This window comes from Mandrillus leucophaeus, unplaced genomic scaffold (assembly GCF_000951045.1).
Source record: "Mandrillus leucophaeus isolate KB7577 unplaced genomic scaffold, Mleu.le_1.0 Scaffold878, whole genome shotgun sequence".
Taxonomy (NCBI): domain Eukaryota; kingdom Metazoa; phylum Chordata; class Mammalia; order Primates; family Cercopithecidae; genus Mandrillus; species Mandrillus leucophaeus.
Genome location: NW_012109563.1, coordinates 504,362 through 522,116, shown reverse-complemented (window position 1 = coordinate 522,116; position 17,755 = coordinate 504,362). Strand labels below are relative to the sequence as shown.

The window sequence follows — 17,755 nt, the reverse complement described above, 5'->3', positions numbered from 1 at the left end:
GTAAGCCCTCATCAAATGTCAGCTGTTGCTATTGTTGTTGTGATTGTCAAGCCCTGCACAGAGCCCAGTCACCACTTTCTTGGCCAGAGATTCGGCTTCAGCTTTTTCTGCATCTCCTGCTCTGGGGACCCAGATTGGAGCAAAGGGCACAGGAAAGCCAGGCCTGAGTGGGCCACTTCCTGCCCACTGTGTCTGGCCTCAGGGTTGGCCTTGGTTGGCCCTCAGTCTTTTCCAATGAGCTTCATCAAAAGGGAAGAAAGAACATATGTGAGGAAAGAAAGGGAGGTGGGGTTGGAGTCTGCAGTCCTGGGTTGAATTTCAGGCTGAGCCACTCACCAACTCTACTTAGCTCGTCTGAGCCCAAGTTCTCTTATCTATGAAATGCAATGATGATCTTGACCTTGTAAAAGAAAATATACGAGAACACACAAAAGCACACACAACACACATGTGCACTCATACACATGCATAGGCAACACATGCACACGTATGCACACAACACACATACACAAGCAGGAAACACATGTACAGACATATATAAATGTAATATACACACAGTGCACATATCCATGCAGACATGCATACACAAACTTCTATCCCCACACACACATCCACACACACTGGCACAGAATCAGTAAGCCATCCCACCACTTCTTTGTAGCCTCTAAACACTAGTAAGAGGAGGAAAGTTGAGAACGATTGGAGCTTTCATTCTTCTGATTTCTTCTGCAAGGGCATTGCCCACTCCCCATCCCAGACATCCCTCTTGGAGTTCCCTCATTTCGTCCAGACAAGAACACCTGCTCCCAGGGAGAAGGGAGGAGAGATCTTAAGTCCCCTGAAATGGCAGTGAGTGGAACTAGGAAGAGCTCAATATACAACACATCTTTACCAGGCTGGTACTCTCTGTGCAGGAGCCTTTGAAGATGCCATGTCAGTGACCCCCAACTCTTTGGTGAATTGGGGGCCCTAGCCCTGCCTTGTTTCCCCAGCACATCAGTGAGGCCAGCCTGGGCACTGCCATGCACATGTGCCTGCCCTGGGACCGTTCTCCTGCTCATTTACTCAGTATGCTGTTTCGTGGGAATGTGTCTTATCTCCTCATCTGCAGCCCAAGCTCCCTGAAGGTAGGAACTGTTCCTGAACTTCTTTTAGATTCCCCAAATGTGAATTTTCACTCACAAAAAATTCTTTCTGAAGACTGAATGAATTTCACTCTTCTCTAGAGTTTGATTCACTACAAAAACTTAGAACTCAACTCATAAATGTAGTTGTATATATTTATATGTAGTTTAAGTCAATCCCTTGACTTGTCTGTCTCATGGCATAACATCTTAATTAATCTAATATTTTCTTTCTTTCGATTTCAACTTCTCAGGAGTAATCATCAGGGCATACTTAATGAAATATCTTCCCCTTTGAGTTATTGAATTCAAAGTATTGAATTATCTTCACCTTTGGAATCACCAGATTAAAAGATATAGCTGGCCTGTATCAATATTGCACTGTATTATTTGAGAGCTACAGAAATTGAATAAAAGGAATTATATTAGAGAGAGTGATGCATGGTGCTTATACAGTGATTAGTTTACTATATAATGAGTATTTATAGTGTCCCTGGCTCTGTGCTAGAGGCTGGCACAGAAGTAATCCATATCTGCCCTTAAAGAATAGGGAAGTAGATGTGTAAAGAATGAAATGACAGTTGCAATAATCGAGCCCAAGAACTCCCACTCATAAAAAGAAGAAAACCATCTCAACAGTGCAATCACTGAAGGCTTTTTGATGTCATATAATGTTTGACTTTCACCCATTGGCCTCTGATTTTTATCCTCTGTAATTTGGGTTATATGTGTAATTCACAAATGAATAATATTAATATTTGATGTTAAAAGACTGCTTCCTCCTAATTTTCCAGATGATGGTTCTCAAACTTTAGCATGTACCTTGTATTAGCATCACCTGTAGGACTTCTTAAACCTCAGTTGCCAGGCCCCAGCCCCAGAGTTTCTGTGTCAGAAATCTGGGACAATGATGGTCAATGTGCATTTGTAACGAGTTCCCAGGCAGTGCTGATGCTGCTGATCTGGGAGACACATTTTGAGAACCACTGTTCTAACTTGCCTGTATAAAAACTGAGAGATCCCAAAATACTGGCATATTATTGCTTTGTCATTTTAAAATCCATAAATTCTTCATTCACTCAAAAAATATTGAGCCACGTGGGATGTGCCAAGCACAGTGCAGCCTCTTGTGGTTTAAAGGGTACACTCCATGGAATGGTACCTGCTTGAAGTCATTATAGTCATTATCTTTATTTCCTCCATGAGGGAAATGAAGGTCAAAGTCAACCCCTTGATGAGCTCACTCAGCTGATTGTTGTATCTCAGACCTTCCACTCCTCAAGCCACTGTCCTTCCCACTGTGCCTCTTGTCTATTTACTTGTTCGATGTAGTTACTTTTTTCCCCAACGTTGAGATTAATTTTTCTAATTCTGCTGAATGTCGGCTTTCTGTCAAGCTTTTTTTTTTTTTGCATATTCCAATTTTAATTGTATTTTACTTATTGTCGTTCATAGATGGGCTTCATATATCTCCCTTTATTTGCCTTTGGTTTTTAAATCCTGTTTGTGTTTGTCCAGATGTGTTTGTCTTTCTCCTGCCAGCAAATCTTACTAGTTTTTTTCTGTGCAATAATTTCTGCCTTCCGACTTTAAAATAGGATGCCTCTGAGACTGAACATCTTGATGGTACACTATTTATTCCCACTGTTTATTTCTTGCCGCTGTGTGCTAATATTAGGCACTGCGTCTCGGCAGCCATGGCTGAGGCCCTGATACTGGCTGCTCAGATCCCCCCAGGGTGAGAGCTGAGACTGGTGGGTTCTCTTGGTAGCATCAGCATTCGGTCCAAATCCAGCAGCCTCACCTCACTGCACAGGCCAGACTATTAAAAGACCAGGAGCGTTAAAAATAGCTCTCACTGCAATTCCCACCATGGGAGCCCTCAGAACAGCTCTCCGAAGAAACAATTAGACTCTGCCTCAGAGAGCCAAAGCAACACAGAAAAATATTTTTTTATTTCAATAGAGAAATCATGAAGTAAACATCATACACAAAAACAACTGCGCAAGGAAGGAGAATGTTTAAAAAAATACTCACAACTGATTGATCGCCCTTGTTCTTCGTAATCTGACTCATTTAGCTAACTTCGCTTACACCTCATGTAATGTGCCATTGACCTCTGGAAGATTTTCTTCATTTGAAGGGTACAGGTGGAGTAGATAATAACATATGGGTTGGTGGGGGGATTTTTTGTTATGTTGGAAATCAAAAGATACCACTCAGATGGTATGCTGTTCTGAGATTCACAGGGAAACTTAGCCATTCTTCTCTCTCTAGATATGAATACATTTTAAATTATATTTTATACTTAAATACAAAATAGTATAAAATCAAACACTCTAAGCCCATATTAGACCAAATGTAATCTGTGAATGCCCACTAATGGATGCATTTCCTTCACATGTCTTGTCACTTTCTGCCTTTTGCCTTTTTAAGAATTTACTCCCTGCCAGGCTTTGCTTCCTATGTCTGGGACTGTATTTCATCTAACATCATTGCTCGTGGTCAGACCCTTTAAAAGCACGAAGCCTGAGTTGAGAGCTTTCCCAGCTGTGACATATGTCCTCAAAGGGCCTCCTTACCATATACCCTGGGTCACAACTTGTCTTCTATCTTTGTTATACTTCAGTGTTCTTCAAAGAAACAATAAAATCTCTGCAATTCCCTGAAAGGAGAGGTCAGTATTTTCAATAGTCATCTGTTTTTGAATGAATTATTTTACTTATTCATAAAATATCCCAATTATAAATTCCTTAGGTTCTTAGGGTTTTGAGTCAATGTATTTTACAATGGCCTTGAATTTGCTAGGGATTCTAAATATTCCTAAGAATGCTGATTTTTAAAAAATATTCTGAAGGTGCTATTTCTCTGCTTTGTAAAGGAGTGGTTTCTGTTTAAGGGAAGATAAGAGGCTCTGAAACCAAAACGAAGGTTAATAGTCTGAAGGACTAAGGTTCCATTGACCCAAACCAGGACGTCTCAACCTTGGTGTTCAGGACATTTTGCCCTGGAGAATTCTTTGTGGTAGGAGACTGTCTTGTGTACTGGAGAATGTTCCGCAGCATCCCTGGCTTTTCCTACTAGATGCCAGTCACCCCTTCAGAGGTATGACCGTAAATAAAGTCTCCTGACATTACCAATGACGCCTGGGGAAAGAATCACCCCAGTCAAGAACCACTGACCTAAGGAATTAAGTCTGGATATGGGCTCCTGAACAACAACAAAATGAAGAGTTCTGCTTCAGCCTTGTTGATTTGCCGTGTTGCAGAGACCTGTTGGAGGTGCTGGATGCTACCTGGAGAAGCACGATTGAAGTTCAGAAGAGGGTAGCATGATGCGCCGCTGATCTCAGTCTGCCTGGAAAGGGAGGGGCCCTTTAGCAGGACAGTTGCTCATTGCGGTGTTTCCCAAGTTAGATGTGCAGACCATGATGGCACCAAGGGATTTTTGATGGCAGATATTTGAGATAACAACGTTTTTACTTTAATAGCTCTGCATGTATTTTAATGTGCATGAGGAAAATGAGCAGCTAGCACATTCTATCCAGGCTGTTCTCGATATTATTGCTTAGGGAGAGGCTAAACCTAAGTTGAAAGATATAGTTGATTTTGGGACAAAAAATTTAAGCAAGTGGATTCACTCCTTCAACAAATAATTGTATCAGAAAATGTTTAAGTTTGGAGGGTGCGGAGGTGAACAAGGCAGAGAAAGTCCTGATTCTCAGGGAGTTTATGTTCTCGGAAGGAAACCAATTAAGAAAATCATTGTAGGTAATGATAAGTATACTGTGATGAGCACACAGGAGCCCAGGGGGTACAACAGGGGCCTCCAGGGATGCAGCCCTGCTCCCATGGGTCACCTTCTGGGTGGGAAGGTAACAAGTATGTGTGTGTGTTTCAAGTAGAAATAAGAGCGAAGTTTTAGAACAAACAAGGACAAAAAGCCTGAGGTCTGAGCAAGTGACTTCTTTTTTTTTTTTTTAATTATTATTATACTTTAAGTTCTAGGGTACATGTGCATAACGTGCAGGTTTGTTACATATGTATACTTGTGCCATGTTGCTGTGCTGCACCCATCAACTCGTCAGCAAGAACAGAAAACCAAACACCGCATGTTCTCACTCATAGGTGGGAACTGAACAATGAGATCACTTGGATTCGGGAAGGGGGACATCACACACTGGGGCCTATTATGGGGAGGGGGGAGGGGGGAGGGATTGCATTAGGAGTTATACCTGATGTAAATGAGCAAGTGACTTCTGAGCTTAGAGTTAACTAATGAAAGAGGGTGGGCACAGAAGGCTGCAGAGTCAGAGGAAACAGCCCTGCAGTGTGACCCCAGGGTCCGGGGGTGAGGTTTCTGGTGTCCCAGAATGCCCTTTGGGCACAGAGAAGACTATTTGAAATTATCTTTTGTATGTGTTCCCTTGTGAGAAGTAAACTTAAACACTCTAATGATTCTCAAGCTCTGTTCAACATCCCAATGGGTTCTGACTTAATCTTATCTTTCAACTTAAATTCATCAATCAAAAACCAATTACTCAGCTAAACATTCTAATTAGAATCGTAAGTGTGATAGATTCTCTCACACACCACATTTTTCTCAATCATCACACATTCTTTGAATACCAATAGGCACAGATTAGCTTAAACCAGACACGAAGTGGCAGAACCATGGGCTTGATCCACGTCCTCATATCATCATCTCCATACTTGGCTCTATCTCTTCTTGCAGTTGGAAGACTCATACCACTAATGGAAGAGCTTCATTATCCTAAGCTAACTGTGGTTCTTGACCCAAATGAATTGCAGTTGGCACTCAGGGGACTCAGGTTGTTTCTGGGAGGGAGGTTTTTGGCTGTCTCAGGAGTCCTGGGCATCCAGGGTGATTCTTCTCATGTCAGTGAGATGAGCACACATAGGTCACCTCTCCCTATTATTGCCATCCAACAGGAGACTCCAAGCTCATACTCATCAATGGGCTTGATTTCAAAACCCACAGCCCCTGAGTCCCAGCGACATCATTGTTTAATTGTTCTGATTTTATTGGTCACTCGCACTAAGGTTGTAGCTATTTTCCTTCCCTCCTTAGTTGGTTTTTGCACGTTTCTTAGTAGCTTTCTTAAGATATGTTCATGTCTCCCTACCTAGTTCTAGAGATGACTTTAATGCTTTGATGCCCTTCTCTTAGGTCTTCCACTCTGTTGTGCAATTTATTTCTAAACCCTCCAATCTTTATTTCCTGATTTTACAGATAAAATTCCACTACACCTCCCCTAGTCCTCTCCTTTCCACCCCCAAAAGTTTATTGCTAACTTTCTTCAGTAATTTCTCCATCGCGGAACAATTTTAAATCTGTGCCCCACTTCTCTTTGCAGGGCAGGAGTATAACTGCTTCTGTTGAATCCTGCATCTATCTCATGATTCTTTCTGGTCCTGAGGCCACAGCATGAAAAGAGTACTAATGCCTGTGAGCAGGAGCTTGGCGAGATTCGGAATAGAGTGAAGCCTGGGTGGCTGCAGCGCGGTGGTTGGTGGCAGGGGTGGGCCAAGATGAGGGGGCAGGGGCCACACCATGCAGTATCTTTTAGGCCTTGGGTAAAGTGTTTGGGTTTTATTCCAAACCTTTTGGGAAGCCACTGGAGGGTTTTAAGTAAGGAGTAATAGGATATGAATTATATCTTAAAAAGATCTCTCTGGCTATTCCTATGTGGAGAATGGATTGAAAGAAAGCAAGTGTGGCAGCAGTGAAGACAGGGGCTGGGCAAACATTGCTGGAGTCCTGGTGAGAAGTGGTGAGGTTTAAACGGGACTAGACAATGTGAAAGGTATTATGTGGTTGTGACAATAACTTGGCAGGTGGTTCATGAATGCTTGTGGTCTGGCCACGGGGGCTTAGAGGGAGTACCACTGGCTAGAGGAAAGAAAAACAATTGCTGATACTTGCCTCCATAGTTAGGTATAGACTTTTGTCATTTGGAAATCAAAACGAGGGAGTTTATCATTGTCGTGCATTTTTAGTCAAGTGTCAATGACATTCACACCTTTTCTGCACTCTTTTGTGCCTTTACATGGGTTTTTCTCCATGTCTTGCCCACCTTCCACTTGGGAGCTCTGGCATAGGTTTCCAGGGCTGAAATGCCTGTTGTGTGTGCATGCTAGAGCAAATTCTTCCGTTACACACACCGAATGGCCACTGTGTATTACCTTTCATGTCTGCGGCATCAATACAATCGATCTTGCTTGCATATCTTCTACAAGGTCCTCTGGGTGGCTGTCATTGCTTTAGTGGCATAAGGAAATATTATTCACAGTTGGCATGGTTACTTTAGTCCCCAGAGAACACATTGACTTTTAGCAGGATGGAAGAAAGAAAACCCAGGCAAAACTTTAATGGTATTTTTCATTTAGATTTCTACCAATCACTCATTTAGTTTTGACTCCTTGATTATGAGATCAAATAAAAAACCAAAGGACACAGGAAGGGTGATTTGTGTAGCTCTTAGGTATCCAGTTCAGAGTATTACATGTATATTAATACCAGTGATTTGTCCAACACCTTCAGTGAAGCCTCTGCTCTCTGAGGATCTGAGGAGTGACTTGCTGGTATTTGAGAGTTATGCTTCTGGCTCCTTGTCCTCTGCCTCTTGTCTCCCAGAACTGTCTTCACTTGCCTAGTAATGCAACTGTAATGGGAGTAATACAGTTGATGATGGTAGTCTTGGGACTACCAACTAGTAACTCCCTGGAGGCCAAGAATAATGCCTGGTCCTCTTGGTGAGTCTCGTGTGGACGATTGTTAGGTCTTGAGCTCCTGCCATCATGGTCCGTACATCTACTTGGGGAAACACTGCACTGAGTAACTGTCCTGCCAAAGGGCCCCTCCCTTTCCAGACAGACTGGGGTGGGTAGAGCATCATGCTACCTTCATCAGCTTTACAGATCCATAGCTGGTTATTGCCAGTAGCACTGGCCACCTGCAGGTGAGGATGCTCAGTGGTCCTGTAATCCCGTGATCTCAGCCCTGCCTCCCTGCTTCCTCCCACTCCCCAACCCATGCTCCTCCATTAGTGTTCTTCGTCTTCAGTAATACTGAACCCATAGACATGTCAATATGCTCATACTTTATGGGTCTAGAGCATTGCACATAATCTTTTTCTCCATAGTTCCATGTTTCCTGTGTTTTCAAAATCTTTAATATAAAGACTTTGAAGCTCAGGGAAAAAAAGCAATGACAAAATGTTGAATATGGACCACTGTTTCTCATTGGAGGGAACTATTGGCATTTTGAATGTGACAACTCTGTTAATATATTAGACCCTCTCAAGTCCTGCAAGATCTCAGTATCTTTACCTGAAAAATGCCAGTGAGGTCCCGAAGCTCTTATGACAATTAAAAATGTAAATTAGCCTCTTTGATTGAAATCTCACCAAACTTGCATACAGTATTGGGGCACTTAACGGCATTTAAGATTCACCTCACTTATAATTTAAGAGATCTATAAGAATTAAGTGCATGGAAAGATTTGTACATTATCAGACAGTTGTGGTTCTTAAGGAAATTGTTGATATTATTATATATACATAAATATGTTTTAAAGTGTTTAATTAAATTTGTAAATGGAATGAAATATTAATTAAAGACACCCTTAAAAGTGATCTTTAAAAAACGCTCCTTTTGCTAGAAATGCATACTGAAATATTTACAGGTGAAATGAAATTTGATTTTAAATACCCTCATGGGGAACCTAGGAAAATATGAGGAGATTAGATGAAATTAAACAGACAAAATGCTAATAATGGTTGGAGCTGGGTGATGGATATGTGAGGTTTATAACCTTGTCTCTCTATGTTTAAGTATGTTTTAAATCCTTAGATAAAAAGTAAAAAGGAAGTGATTGTTAAAATTTTATTGAAAGAACTTTGAAGTTCAGAGTCCTGCACTCTTCTATTTTTTCTGTTTTGTGGGGATGTACATCTCTCACATCTGAGACCGAACCGGCTGCTGGCTGTGCGTCGTGGTTTTGTGTGATCCTGTAGTCACAATTCTGACATCTTTCCAGGGATAGAATTCATGATGCCATCTACATCCTTTAGGCCATCCTGCCTCTAAGAAGCTACCACTTGTAATCGGTTATCTTTTTTCATAAATGTACTCTACTTTTCTAGCCATTTTGTAGAATCTTTGAAGCCAGGGATTTGAAAAAATAATTCTTGGCATCTCCAGCCTAAGCATAACCAACCACACATAGGCTATAAGTTATAGATGAATATTTATATTTGTGGATTTTATTATTTTACTTTTTTTTTTTTTTTTTTTTTTGAGATGAAGTCTCTCTCCGTTGCCCAGGCTGGAGTGCAGTGGCACAGTCTCGGCTCACTGTTACCTCTGCCTCCTGGGTTCAAATGACTCTCGTGCCTCAGCGTCCCCCATAGCTGGGATTTCATGCATGTACCACCATACCTGGCTAGTTTTTGTATTTTTGGTAGAGACAGGGTTTTGCCATGCTGGCCAGGCTGGTCTTGAACTCCTGGCCTCAAGTAATCTGCCTGTTTCAAATTCCCAAAGTGCTGGAATTACAGGCATGAGCTACCACACCTGAGCTGAATATTGATCATTTTTGTATCAAGCTCTGTGTCTCTTTCTGTGCGTTTTCTTAGCCATTATTTTCTGTTATTTTACCTTAATACTAAATACCTGTTTGTTGACGATGGTGATGCATAGTGCCTTAAGCGTAACCTTAGGTATACTGTGTGAAAGGGCTTGGACACAGGACCCTGACTCCCTCTATGACTGTGTGCAAATTACTTAACCTTCGTAATCCTCGATTTCCTCATTTGTTAAATGGGGTGATTCTCCACTGAATACTGTGCAGCCATAAAAAGAAATGCAATCATGTCCTTTGTAGGGACATGGACGGAGCTGGAAACCATTATCCTCAACTGACACAGGAACAGAAAACCAAACACCACATGTTCTCACTTTTAAGTGGGAGCTGAATGATGAGAACACATGGACACATGGAGGAGAACAACACATACTGGGGCCTGTTGGGAGTGGCGGTTTGAGGAAGGAAAGCATCAGGAAGAACAGCTAAGGAATGCTGGGCTTAATTCCTAGGCAATGGGTTGATCTGTGCAGCAAACCACCATGGCACACGTTTACCTATGTAACAAACCTGCGCATCCTGCACAGGTACCCTGGAACTTAAAATAAAAGCTGAAGTAAAAAAAACCAAGGTGATTCTAATAACACTAACCTCATAAGGTTGCACAAGTATGGATGAGTTATGTATTAATTTGTGGATACATTATTAATATTAATTAATGTATGAATAAAAATAAGTGATCTTTTGTAAGTTTTGGCTATTATTTTTAGCCAAAAAGTTATTGGCAGCATTCCTCTTAGAAACAATTCACTCTCCCTTATTTTGAATTTACAGCTTTTATTTAATCTGTTCTGGAATTTTGAAATAGCCTTTTTTCCTGGTGTTTGGATTTTTAGTTCATGCGCTTGTCTTACTCGTCTTCTCATACCATGAATTAGCTAGAATCTCCTACACTGCTTGAGTGCCTGTGAGTAGGATTGCAAATGAATGCCTCCCCATTCCCAGTCTGTAATTTACAATCTATTCGGCAGGTAATTGAAGGTCAGGTGAATCATCTCTTTTCTAATATCACTGGATCTTTTTTTTTTGTAAATCTCAGATTCAAGTGCTAATGGCAGTCTTTCAAAACTAATAATTCAGAAAGACAAGTTTTTATGTAGTTGAAACTATCCTAGAAATAAATAAAGTGTTACAGTATGATCACGATTGTGTGGAAAATATCTATGACTAAAAATTTTTCATAGGAGTTATCTCTACAGTACTGATGGTCCTGTCACTCAAATAACATAACCAAGGGCACATTTTTTTTCTTTTTCTGTTTAATGTCTTAAATTTTCCAAGCTTTCTTTACCGTGTTCCGCTTTATGATGAGAAATTTATTAGCATTTTAGTTTTTAAACTTTTCTCTCCAGGGGATTTGTTTTTAAAATTAATAAACAAAATTCTGGAATGTATTTAAAGCTTTTTGACTGCACGGGTGTTCCAGTAGATTTACGTCCTTATTTCCTCACCACATGCATGTAGTTATTTTACAATCCAACAAAATCACCATGAGAGCCTTGTTTCACAGAGAATTTAGTTGGATTTGTGAATTAAATAAGTATTAATAAAATATATTAATGTGCTTAGTGTTCTGTGTGCCTCAATCTCTTTATCTTGAAAGTGGGGGGAGAGGGTACAGAATTAACACAGGTGGGTTATTCTAGCTCCAAAATATTATACATTAAAACTGCTAATACCTAGACATTTTCCTGATGCTTTTTATGTAGGCATTGTGATGGCCTAGGGAATGTGGCATTATCTCAGTCAGATCAAGCTGAACACCGTAAATTCCTGTGTCAGAAGGAAGCTATCAACGCGACATTCAGTCTCCGCTTCTGAAGGTTCTGACTGGTATTTCAAGATGAAACACAGACCTAATACTGAAGACATGTGGTCTCCTTTCAATAGGGATTTTTGCAGAGTAAATGATTTTTGAACGATGATTCTAAACTGCTATGATTATTTCTAAACTACCATCGTTTGTAAAAAGAGATCTAGGAGCAGCTTAGCTGAAGGCTGCCGCTGCCTTCACTGGGCAGGTACCAGTTGAATCCGTCAATTCCTAGAGTGGCTCATGGTAGGTCTGGAATAGCTTATTTTATAAAATGTACGTTTTGTTTTACTCAGGTTATACCGGAGAGCTTTGCCAGTCCAAGATTGATTACTGCCTCCTAGACCCGTGCAGAAATGGAGCAACGTGCCTTTCCAGTCTCAGTGGATTCACCTGCCAGTGTCCAGAAGGTAGTTACTATTTATTACTCCAGAAAGCACTTTTGTTTTTCTTTTTCAATTATAAGCGAATTTGATCAGCCTTATACTTTGTTTCTGCAAAACTCGACGCCAGAGAACTTCCTGTTTTGTTTGATTTATGAAACATAGAAGGTAGTCCCCCTTTTTAGCTCTAAGCTAGCATAGCTTGAAAATTATTTGAATATTAGACATAATCTAGGACTTTCTGTGACTTTATTTATACATTGAAAATGAATAGCTATGATAAAATAAAATCTCTTTCTCATGGTGACAATTTACTTAAGAGTTCTATTTTGTTTCGTTTTTGATACGAGTTTACATTGAAAAATTCAACATAAAGTTCATCTACTTCTGCTTTTAAATCAGCTTCATAATGTCTTAGAAAATTCAACTCACCTGAATAACCACATCGTTAGGGCTACTTTTATTTTAAAAAGCAGCTTTACCGCTGGCATGGTTTTACCTGAAGAAGCAGGCAGATACTCACAGCCCTCAAGCTGGTGTTCACAAGCTTGTTTTGTAATTTGAGGAAGGCTTGTTCCCATTTCTGCTTTCAGGGATGTTATGGAAGGGATTATTTTAAATTGTTAATTTTGTGAGAATAACATGACATTAGATTGTTTTTTAGAACCAGCATGTAAGCTTCTGATCCGCAGAAGTAACATTGAAAGCTCCATAGAGTCACATCTGCAGAGATTAGGTGTAGAGCCTGAGTGCTTAAGGATGCATCTCTGCTCACGATTACCTTAGACTACCTAAGGCTGAGAGACAGGAGGTGGGCGGTGGTACAGGAGGATGTTAGTAAGAGGCCACTGGCTTCCCAGATAACCTAAGGCCTTGGGCTCTCCAGGAGCTGCCCCTGTGATGGGCAGTACCTCATAATCGAGTATTTCGGAGAAGTGAACATCAACTAAAGAAGGGCGGGTTCTTGTCTTCCTGCTCACTTGGGCAGAGCAGGGGCCAGGGTCGGGGCCAGGGTGAGATGCCTGTGGCCTGCCCGGTTTTCCCACTCTCTCACTGTGTGCTGGCGATGAGTTAAATGTGTTTGGCGAGCCCTGCTCTTCACCCTCTCCTTATTTTGCAGTGCAGGCTCAGCTCTCTTAAACAAATGTGAAACCTTGGAAACATTGCTGAAGGCTGATGACTGAGCAAGCAGCACTAGTCTTCGCTCACATAGAGCACTTTGCAGTTCTTAAAGCTCTGTCACACCCTCGATTAGTCAGTTGTCACTTAACTCTGACCGAAGGCCTTGCCGTTTAGTGTTTAGTCCAGGGCAGCCTTCAGGGTCATTCTGGGACCGAATGGAATCTTTGTGCAAGTGCTTTTAAGAACTCCAACATGCTTTCTTATTATTGCTGGGATTGTTACCTGAAAGTTACAATCAGGCCTCTGGAAGTTCAGATGGGGGTAATTGGCACAAAATCACACTAGTAATAAACAATGGCCCTTGAACTAAAAGCTAGGAATTTTGCTTGCACTCATACTACAATTTCCTAGTTGTTAATGTTTTGCTGAGCACTTCATGTATACCAGGCACTGTGCTAGGAGCTAGGATATCATGCTAAGGAAGGCTGAGATGGCCCCTCCAATAGTGCACATACAGGTAAGTATGTCGTCACATGCAGGAATAGGTGCCTTGAAGATGCACAGAAGGGATGTGCCTGGGCCTGGAGAGCCAGGAGAGACTCCCATGTATAAAGACCCTAAGAGAGGAGAGGGAGGAGATGGCGCAGCTGAGGGCATGACTAAGCTAAGAGGATGAGAAGAATCATGGTGATAGCAGGTGGAAGCAGGCAGGGCAAGGCTTGCAGGGCTGGGTGAGCCCCGCGAGGCCTTTCATCTTCATCCTAGAGGGAGGGAGTCGGAGGGGGAGGTTTGAAGGCCAGCTCCACTATTTACTTACCAGCTTTTTCCCATGGGCATGTGGTTTTATACCTCCCTGCATCTTGGTGATTTTAATCTGTAAAATGGGGTGATGATTGTGTCTATGTTCTGGGATCAGTGGAAGGATTAAATGAGGTGAGACAGATAAAGTGCCTAGCACAGTGCCTGGCTAAGTGCTGAATACGCAGTAGCTATTTCATCACTATTGTTTTCCTAATAATGATTCCTATTAAACCATTGATAAGCAGGGGAATTTGAACTTTTCATTCTGGAACAATGTTGAACTTAAATTAGAGAGAGACAAGAGTGAGAATAAGGAGAAAAGTTTGGGGACAGTTGTAGAAGTCCAAGAAATAGATATAGGCTGCTAGGAATGGAAGGGTAGAATTTGAAAAAGAGAGGCAGATGGATTTGGAAGAACTTTGGAAAGAAAATGGAGGAGGCCTGAGAAGGAGCAAGGTGGTAGAAGGTGAGGGAGGGCGAAGCAGCGAATCTGGGGCTTTGCAGTGGGTTGTGCCGCTCATGGAGAAACAGAAAAATGGAGAAGTGTTCTATGTTGGAACCCTTGTGAGAGACCCTCATGATAGTCACGTGGAGATGTTAGCTAGGCTGTGGCTCTGTGCATCCGGAAGAAGCCTGCGCTCATCTAAACACAGAGACATGGGCCTTCAGGTAGTAATTTAAACCCTGGATGCCGATCTGGGAACCCTTCTCCTTTATGCAGTGGTGCACCAGCCCCTCCACGCTGCCTAGATAAAGCCTAGAGAAAATGCGAGGCTCTGGAACTGACAAGATGAAGATGAGTTTTCCATTACAAAGACTTTTATTCAAAGGTTTATCTTCATTGAAGACTGAGCAGGGAAAAGCAGGCTTTCATTAGAGTTTAGAAGAATTTGCTGGAATGTGTGGCAGCCTCTTAGCAGGAGCTCATACCTGGTGACTGGCATTTTTTAAACAGCCTCTCTCACTGGCCTATCCTTACAGTGCTTGCTTTTGTGAATTGGCATTAACTCATATTTATAGAACACTTTGCACTTTAAAAAGAGCCTGTGTCAGCAGGTGTGGTGGCTTATGCGTGTAATCCCAGCACTTTGGGAGACTGAGGTGGGCAGATCACTCCAGGCCAGGAGTTTGAGACCGGCCTGGCCAATATGGTGAAACCCCGTCTCTATTAAAAATACAAAATTTAGCCAGGTGTGGTGGTGCACTCTTGTAATCCCAGCTACTCTGAGGCTGAGGCACAAGAATTGCTTCAAACCGGGAGGCAGAAGTTGCAGTGAGCTGAGATCGTGCCACTGTACTCCAGCCTGGGTGACAGAGCAAGATTCTGTCTCAAAAAGAAGATAAAAAATAAAAAGAGCCCGTGTCTCCAGGATGTTTCTCACATCAGACATGCCGAGAGCTAGTGTGAGCAGAGCCTCAAATTCACAGAACGTCCTGGGGTTCAAGCCCTGACCCTTGCCTGCCTCCTTTTCAGTTTCTCCATTGTAGGTTTTTGTTGGTTCTGTCTGCGCTGCTTCCCTGTGTCATTCTTTGAGGAAAGGAAATGTATTTTATTCATCTTGTTGCCATACCTAATTCCAACATCTTTCCTATGGATTGTGTTTTATGTTAGCAGGAGGGATTAATATTTGGTAAATAATTTAATAATAGAAGTCAACACTTAGATATCACTCACTATGTCTGCTAACTAATTTGACTCTCACTGTTGTGCTAGGAAGTACACACTGTTAATATTTCCATTTAACAGATTAGAAAACTGAGACACAAGAAGATCAATAACTTGCCTGAGGTTACATAGCCAGAAATGGAAACCCAACCCAGAAATCGGCTCCAGTGCTCCCAACTACTGTCCTATCCCATCTCTGAATATATTCTTTAAAGGAAATCCCATTATGTTTTTTTAAAGATTATCTTCGTAACCATCATCATAAGTAAAATGCACACAAAGAAAACTTCTAAATGTCTCTGCTGTTTGCTTTCTTAAATCTGGAAAGAGTGAGAAGTTGTTATTTTTGGTAAGCAAGTGAAATCCTTTTGTAACAATTCCTCCCAGGCCGGAAAGCTGTTAAAACTGGGTTTTCCCTCCGGATAGATCTCTCAACAGCACACATCCGCATCCTTTCTCTTTTCCGTCCTTTTCTTCTCCATCTTGTTTCCTTCAAGGGACCTTTTTCCATCTGACCTGGGCAGGCCGGTAGTGGTTGAGCATCCTTCCTGGGTACTGTCTCTGTGACTCCTGCTCCTTCCCAAAGTTCCAAATCCGGCAGCCCGAGAGCCAGCTGCAGTCACCTTCACAGCTGCGCTCCTTCAGGACGTGTCTGCCCTTCTACGCGGAGATTTCTATCCTTCATCAACAGTTTCTGTATTTCTCCTGAATTTCTGCTGAGCTTCTACTAGGTTCATGTTGGGAAAATGTAGCTTCGGATTCTGGTTACAGTGGGGATGATAAGAGATAAAAGTGAAACATCGTGAATGTTTTCTAATATCCACCTAATTGAATAACAGCAATGACAAAGATAAGCACTTAGAACCTGGCATTACTGCTTAAGAATTTATTGTGTTTGTATTTGGTTTAGAACTTTGAAATCCTTAAGTTTTAAACTAAATGCATTTTAATTCTGAAGTTGTCTAATTATATATACTTAGGATTACTGCATATTGGTATTTAAATATGTATATTTAAATATATGAATATATTTAGGTACATGTGTAAATACAGTCTGAATACTACTGTCTAGCCATTATCGGTATCTTAATTCCATCTCCCCTCCACTGGGAATTTGAATAGAATACCCATAAATTAATAAAGAATAAGAAGAAGTCAATAGTGATGAAAGCCTCCAGCAATAAAGGACATCCATTGGCTCTGCAGCATGACCATCCCCTCCTGGAGAGCACACCTGGTCAAATGGAACCACCTTCCTGGCACCTACCTATTATGGAAGGCATATGGCAATCAGAGACCAAAGTGAGAATATGGGTTTCATGCACTATTTTGAAAACATATCATTTTATCCAATGCGTTTTACAAACGTTAAAGATATTTTCTCGCACTATTCCTATGGATAGGATTATGGAATACATAGATTTTGTATGAACTGCTCTTACCCTGTAATTATGAAGTCAAGTATTACAACCAGAGAGAGGACTCACATCTTCCAGTCCTGTAACTATTAGATTGCAATGTTGGATTTTGCTATCAGACATCAATGATCTTATAATCTGGAAACTGTCATAGCCAAGGATGGAGAGTTGGTGTCTCTCTCTGGCCTGGAGGTCAGGAGATTTGAGTCCAGGCCCCGTGACGAGGCAGTAGAGTGGAGTGGTTGTGCGTGTGGTTTGGGGTCACACTACTTAGGTTTGAAATCCGGACCTACCTCTTTTGACAAGGTCTTGGCTTCTTTGAGGCTCATGTTTTAATTTATAAAATGGAGTAACACTAGTATACATTTTTAAAGTACGTGTGAAGGATGGGGAAAGCCCTTAGCACTGTGCTTTGCAGATAGTAGGTGCTGAGTAAATGTTAGCTATTATGATGATTGTTATTAATTAGTCATCTAACCTTGGGTAAGTCACATAATTTTATCTCTTCCACCCTTCGTTTCCTTTGGTAAAAAGGATGGAGGTTGACTACTACCTTTAAGGGACTCTGTTCTTAAAAGTCTTTAATTCAGATATATCAGTTTAAAAGCTGCTTCCCGAGTCAATAAATCCATGATGTTTCAAGTCATGTTTATAGAGAAAAGCTTCATAACCTCTAAGTGACTAGGGAATGTCTGGGGTCTAAATCTTTATGCTGGCCCACAGGTCCTGTAGGTTAAATTCCACTGCAACAAGCTCCAAGG

At 41.4% G+C, this 17,755-nt stretch overlaps 1 protein-coding gene across 1 annotated transcript in view; it reads left to right on the top strand.

Annotated features, from left to right (window-relative positions):
* Window positions 1-17,755, top strand: part of DNER (delta/notch-like EGF repeat containing) — a 234,810-nt gene that overhangs the window by 100,154 nt on the left and 116,901 nt on the right. Inside the window, exon 5 of the mRNA XM_011969147.1 lies at window positions 11,901-12,014. Within this exon, the coding sequence (XP_011824537.1) occupies window positions 11,901-12,014 (114 nt within the window). The remainder of the gene's footprint in view (window positions 1-11,900; window positions 12,015-17,755) is intronic.